Source organism: Anoplophora glabripennis, unplaced genomic scaffold (genome assembly GCF_000390285.2).
Source record: "Anoplophora glabripennis isolate ALB-LARVAE unplaced genomic scaffold, Agla_2.0 scaffold1273, whole genome shotgun sequence".
NCBI classification, from domain to species: domain Eukaryota; kingdom Metazoa; phylum Arthropoda; class Insecta; order Coleoptera; family Cerambycidae; genus Anoplophora; species Anoplophora glabripennis.
The window spans coordinates 58090-65038 of NW_019417376.1; the positions used below are offsets into that span (position 1 = coordinate 58090).

General features: G+C 48.9%; 1 protein-coding gene across 1 annotated transcript; it reads left to right on the top strand.

Moving 5' to 3' along the window:
• Positions 1-231: 231 nt before the first annotated feature.
• Positions 232-684, top strand: LOC108914048 (proline-rich protein 2-like). Its single transcript, XM_018719745.1, has one exon. The coding sequence runs from the start codon at positions 232-234 to the stop codon at positions 682-684; it is 453 nt and encodes a 150-aa protein (XP_018575261.1).
• Positions 685-6949: the final 6265 nt, after the last annotated feature.

The following is a 6949-nucleotide window of genomic DNA, read 5'->3' on the forward strand; positions in this document are numbered from 1 at the left end:
TGACCTACACCCCGGCCGGCCAATAGAGCCAGCGGCACCCCAAGTCGGAGCCCAGGACCAGGACGGTCCACACCTCGACCGGCCAACAGAGTCACGACTACCCTATACCGAGGCCCAAGACCAGGACGGTTTCCACCCTGGTCGGCTAATAAAGCCAACCAGTCCATGGTCCGTAGGACGGCAACCTACGGACCATAGACGGGTCCAACGTCTGGACGACGACCGCCCTCCATGTCCACTGATAGCAACCCTGAGGCGACACCAGGCCCTAGCCATGCTAGGCCACATCCAAACCCCCGAGCCAGCCACTATCCACTAATAAAACCAACCAGCCAACCGGGACGGCAACCTACGGACCATGGACGGGTCCAACGTCTGGACGACGACCGCCCTCCATGTCCACTGATAGCCTACCCTGAGGCGACACCAGGCCCTAGCCATGCTAGGCCACATGCAGAGACCAAATCCCCGAGCCAGCCACCACCCGCTGTAGGCGGTCCAACCAAACGACCGACCCAGCATTTTTCCGGACACCTTGACATACGGCGCAAGCGACGTCCAGTGAGGATGGTCGCTATTTCTCCACCGCCCACTAAGAGGACTCAGCAGCCACGTCCCCACGAGAGGCCAGGGACGTCGGCCAACCCCCAGCAAAGTCAACCAGCCGCCAGCCGGACTACCTGAGCAGCCAGCGTTGGACAGCCCCCCCCCCAGTGCCAAAGACACTCTAACATAAACTAACCTATTTTTCAGTACCAACTATTTCATATATATTATTCTATATACTGTATTTTGTCATGTACTTAACCATTTTTTCTTGATAGAATAAAAATAAAACACCAANATATATATAGGAACTTTTAGACTCAAAATGAGGTCTTCTACTGATTCCTGAAGTCCTGCTATTTAAATGTGAGACACCCTGTATATATATATATACTAGTTTTTTTTGACCTCCCCTATACACTCCCGAGAGATTAGGAGGTACTTACCGGACACCCTGTATATATGTACCATTTCCACACCGTCAATGAGATAGATATCACGACATGTTTTTTTAAAGTGGTTTCTCCTGTAGACCTAATCCACTAGCTGAAACAAGAATAAGATATCTTTTTTTATTTTATATGTGTTGAGAAGAAAATGTGACTACCGCTTTCTTTAATCGGCTCGAATACGTTTCGTCATCAATCGCGTTTATTTTGAATCCTTCCCAATATTTGAGAAATTCTCTATGGACCGATTCTCCAGCCTGTTCAGACCACAATCCTAAACCATCGCAATTCAAATGTATAAGGCCCTGTTTTAAATGATCGAGGATCACATGTATTTTTAAAGATTGAGAAACTCCGGTACTTTGAAAAGCTTTGCAAAGTTCAGTCACCTTTTCGTCTATATCATTAAGGTCCACTTGTTTTGTAGAAAAATAAGATCTTATTTTTCTACAAAACAACAAGTCACCTTTTCGTCTATATCATTAAGGACCTTAATGATGTAGACGAAAAGGTGACTGAACAGGCTGGAGAATCGGTCCATAGAGAATTTCTCAAATATTGGAAAATATTCAAAATAAACGCGATTAATGACGAAACGTATTCGAGCCGATTAAAGAAAGCGGTAGTCACATTTTCTTCTCAACACATAAAATAAAAAAAGATAACTTATTCTTGTTTCAGCTAGTGGATTAGGTCTACAGGAGAAACCACTTTAAAAAAAACGCGCCCGTGATATCTATCTCATTGATGGTGTGGAAATGGTATCTGATCTCCAAGAGAGTAGTTGAACAAAATATATATATAAATTATATATATATCCACACAAATAACAAATATTTTTATTTATGTATCAATGACTTTTTATTTAAATTATGCTAAATAAAATTTTACAGCATGGTTGAAAAATGAAAAATATCGATATCTTCAAAACAGGATCAGCTAGGATTTTAAACCAAGCATTTTTTTAATGTATAATCAATATCAAATACGATGGCGTTGGCCGATTTTATCGTCATTTTCAAGCAACCTATCGTTGCTTCAAGCCTGGTGTGCGGTCGGGTTTGTAGATGGTAAAATTATACTTATTTCTTATTTTCATAAATATTCACTAAAAAAACAAATTACACGCAAGATTTCTTGAATCATTCGTTCTGTTCAATAGAAATAATTTCCATTTTGTTTGAAAAATACATTTTTTCCGAAATAAAAAATAAGGGAATCACTTGTGAAACATCTGCTTTTTTATAAGAAGTAGTTTCCACTTTGTTTCATCCCAAAATATTGATTAGAACACGAGATATCACGAAAATACTGGGGGGTGAACATGAGGGGTAGTTTGCATCCGTTTATATCCATTTTAGGCTAATAGAAAAAAATATTGGTATGATTAAAGAAAAAGTAAAAACTTTTTATTTTATAATGTATATAATTTCTTGCACTAGGGGGTTGTTCACCCCCTAAAAAGAGATTTTAACGAAAACCCCGAAACAGGTCAATTTAATTTTGTCAATTTGTTTACATAAATCATATTTTGAATTCTTTTTGAGCATATATAAATTTTGTACCTATATATAAAAAATGTTTGAAAATTACAGTTTTTCTGAAATAAAAAATGAGAGTAGCAATCCCCAAACAGGGAATCACTTGTGAAACATTTATTTTTTATAAGAAGTAATTTCCACTTTGCTTCTTTCCAAAATATTGCTTAGAACCCCAGATATTTAGAAAAAACTGTTTTTGGGGGCGAATTTTGAAAGTGTATTTCACCCCCTAAATATGTTTTTCCGCTGACAAAAACACCGCTTCCATAGAACTTATTTTCACTACTAATACAATACTGCAACTATCAAATGTGACAGATTTTGGAATATAAAGATCGCGATCAGGTCAGCCCAGAACAGACCGCCGCCATTATTCCATGGCTAGAAATTGGCCTCAATGATTTGGGATCGAAGGGGATTATCCCTCTTTATCCTGCCTCATCTCGTGTAGGCCTGGACAGCCTTCGTAGGTGGGCCCCATCCGTCGTCTACCCCGACCGCAAATGCGGCCGGTGTAGGCGCTTTGTGGGACCTCCTTTTGTCCTGGCTGGGCCCCGCCGGCTAGGGCCCTTTCTTCTGGCGCTCTTCTTGCTTCGCCGGCTCGTCTGTGTAAACCCCGGGGGTAGTGTCATGTTTATGTGTGGTATGGTTGGGTAGGGTAGTGCGGCTATGCAGCCTGGGATGCGCTTTGCTAAGGTGGCCCTTAGGCTAGCGCGGGAGGGGAGGGGTAAGGAGGGTATGGGGGGTGTGTATGTGTGTGTGTGTGTGTGTGTGTCGTTGTCTTCGTTTCTTGATCCTGGCTGTCTCTGAAACAGAAAAGGTTAGCGGGCAGGGGGGGGGGCATTGGGGTGGTCACCCAGGGTCAAAAAGTTGGTGTCTAGGTCTTTTGTGTTTGTCGGTCACGTCGGGTACGTAGTCAACGGCTTGCCTGAGGAGGGGATTGTCATGTCTCGCGGCTACGTCAAACCGTTTCTCCGCGTTTTGTCTTATTGTCTGTGTAGCGTTTGTGTATTGTAAGTCTCGTAATATGTCAGAGTTTCTTACGTACCAGGGCGCGTCGGTGGCCGTGCGGAGGGCTGTGTTTTCCACAGCCTGTAATGACTTTAAGTGGCTTTTTGCCGTGTGACCCCACGCCGTGGAGGCGTAAGTTAGCTGCGGTTGAAGTACCACCTTGATAAGCGTTCGCTTATTCCTTAAACTGAGGGCAGAACAGACCGCGATGCAACGGGACGGGACGGGACCGCGAACGCCTAATGCGTTCGTTTCTAAAAAAGACCGCGATCAGCTCAGCCCAGAACGGACAGCGACGGGACGGGACCGCGACCGCCTAATGCGTTCTCTCCTTAGCTGTGGCGCAGTACTGCTCTGATGAAGGTTAGCTTATTCCGCAGGCAAAGAAGGCTGTCTCTGCACAAAAGCGGATAAAGCTTCGCCCTCACCATCTTCGCTTTGCGCGTCACTGCGTCGACGTGCGGCTTTCACGTCAGCGTGCGATCCAGGGTTATCCCTAGGTACTTGACGGTGGTCGCCCACTGGATGTCTTCTCCGTTGAACTTCACGTGTCCCTGGGGGCGCGTTTGGTACCTACGAGAAAACATAATACCTGTGCTTTTCTCCGGGTTGATCGCACCTTCCAGCTATTGCACCAGTCCTCTAGTTGGCTTACAGCTCTTTGGAGGTACCTCTTCGCAATATCGGGGTTCAGGGAACGGGCCGTTATGGCGGTGTCATCGGCATAGAGGCACACGGTCGTGCGTTCTGTCCTGGGCATGTCGGATGTATAGATGTTGAACAGGTGCAGTGATAGCAGTTCCTTGCATTCTGCCTCTAAGAAAGGAAGGAAGGACAGTTTGACCAGTCCGACAGAGTAGGCAAAGTCGAGCATCTTTGCCAGAAGCCCATCGTTCCAGATCCTGTCGAAGGCCTTGGCGACGTCCAGGAAGACTGCCACGGTGGATTCTCGGTTGTTGAAACCTGCAGACAGATGTTCTACTAACCTGAGAATCTGCTGCTCCGTTGAGTGTCCGCTGCGGTATAGGGAATTGTTCGTCGGGGATGACTCGCAATTCGTCCGAGCTCTCACGCAGTCTGGTCAGGATGATCCCCTCCGCTACCTTGCTCATCATCGGCAGGAGACTGATGGGCCTGTAACTGGCAGCAAAGGTTAGATTCTTACCTGGTTTCGGGAAGAAGATGACGTCGGCTTTCTTCCACCTGGCGGGGAATCTTCGCAGTCTCAGGATGACGTTGACTATGTTGAGCAGCGCCAGCACTCCCTTGTGGGGGAGCTTTCTGAGTATTCGGTCTCCGATCTGGTTGCAACCGGGTGCCTTGCGGGGATTAAGCCGCCGCAAGATGTCCCTCTCCTCCTCGGGTGTCGCCGGCCTGATGTCGTCCCTGTCGGGTTGGCGTTTGTAGCGCCGTACGCATCGTTCCACCTCGTCGGCGTGGTCCTCGTCTTCGTCGTCGAGAAGGTTTTCCCTACACTGTAATTCAAAGCTGTCGGCGAATGCCTCGGCCTTTTCATACCTGGTGTAGACGATCCCGTTCTCTCCGTGAATCGGAGGCATAGGCTTCCGAGTGGTCCTCAGCGCCAGTTGCATCGTCCACAGGCTGCGGTTTTCGGGGTTCAGTGTCTCCAGATGTCGTTGCCACGAGTCCTGGTAATGCTCCTCTAGGATCGCTTTTACCCTCCGGTTCAGCTGGTTTAACGTCTGCTTATCCCGGGGGTGTGCTGTCCTCGTGGCTCTTTTCGCCGCACGTCGTTCCCCGATTAGGTCCTGCAACATAAACGGTAACTCACCTGCATAATTCTCTATCCTCCTCTCCGTCGCGACGTCTCCGTGGTGCTGGCTTCCAAGGCGGTGTGGATATCCATCTCAAGGCTCGCGAGGGTAGCCTCAAGGTCCGCCGCGTCGCGGACGACCGGAATGGGTGCGCATACTCGTTGCATTTCTGCGCGGAATAGGCCCCAGTCGGTCCGCCGCTTGGCAACGGTGTCCTCGCCGCGACGCTCGTCTCCTAGAGTTAGGAGAATAGGAGCATGGTTCGTCGCCATGTCGGCAGCCATCGGTATTGCCCTGAGCAAAGCGGTATCCAACACATCTGATCTTCTAACTGCACCGTAGTACGTCGGTCCATCGGGTTCATACGCTGCAACGTCCTCGTGGATCTGCAATAATTGCAGTAGCACCCTGCCACGCGTGGTGGTGATCGTGCTGTGCCATTCGGGCGATTTCTCGTTAAATTCCCCGATGGATTCTCATTTCTGTGGTGTGTTTTTTTATACGGTTTGGGTCCACGTCTTCAGGACCGCGCGTAAATCGTGATCGGTTAGCGGGAGATGAGGGGGCTGATAACAGGTCACCACGGCGATGTCTCCGTACCTGCGAATACGGATCGATACAGCGGCGGCTTCCATGTTTTCTAGCTGAGGAACCTGCATCATATGGTGATCTAAACCTCTTTTTACGAGCAGGGTCTCGCCTCCTGCGTGTCTGATTTGGTATCTGCGATATACTAGGTAGCCAGGAATCCTAACAGTGTGTGCGTCTCTTGTATCGCCATCACGTCCATGTCTAGACCGGAGGCAAGAGCTCCTTGAGTTCGATTTTTCGCCCCCGGAATCCGTCGACATTCCAGGAGGCAATTCTGAGGGACTGCACACTAGTCGAAAGGTTCATTTACTCCTGTAACAGAGCCTGAAAAAAGCCGGCATCGCGAAGTACATCTCCCGCATTTGTGCCAGCATACTGGCCACATTTGCGGGTTCCGTGCTCCTGTCGGTTTTGGGCCCCCCTTGAGTGCCGCGGCGGGGCCCTGCTTGGGCCTGGCGGCATCGGCAAAGCTTTTCGCCGCCGTCACCTTCGGGGGGTGTGCCGACTTGGCCTGTTGTTTGTCGGCTTGGGGGGCCTCTTTGCGCTGCTGCTTCTTGCTCCGTGTCGTCTTCTTAGGTTCGCCGCCGCAGTTGGCGCACTTTGCCGAGGTCTTGCGCTCTTAGTGCAGTCAGCCGAGTCTGCAGCGATGGCACTGCGTCGGCTCGGTCCTCGCCCTCTGCGGTTCCACCCTGACGACTAGGTGGCACCATCTTGTCACACTGAGCAGGTCCCCCTGCTCCTGGGGGACTTGTACAAGTACTAGAGGCATGGGGGCCTTGTTCCTCGGGCACTTCATTCTGAAAACAGATGTTATTTTGAAGCCCTGTACTTTGAGGTCAGACCAAATTTCCTCATTGGAAATTACGTCTGGTAGCCCTCTGATCACGGCTCTCAGCAGCCGCTCACTTGGGAGAGAGGTGTGGAATTCCTTCCCCTCGTCGGCGGGGACACGCGTGAGGCGTTGATAATTATCAGGTGTTTGCGGGTGAATGGCGATGCCTTCAACCGTTAACCTGGCCCTGGTGTAATTTATTTT

Coding starts and splice junctions, on each gene's coding strand:
- LOC108914048 (XM_018719745.1), top strand. CDS start 232: ATGTCCACTGATAGCAACCCTGAGGCGACACCAGGCCCTAGCCATGCT.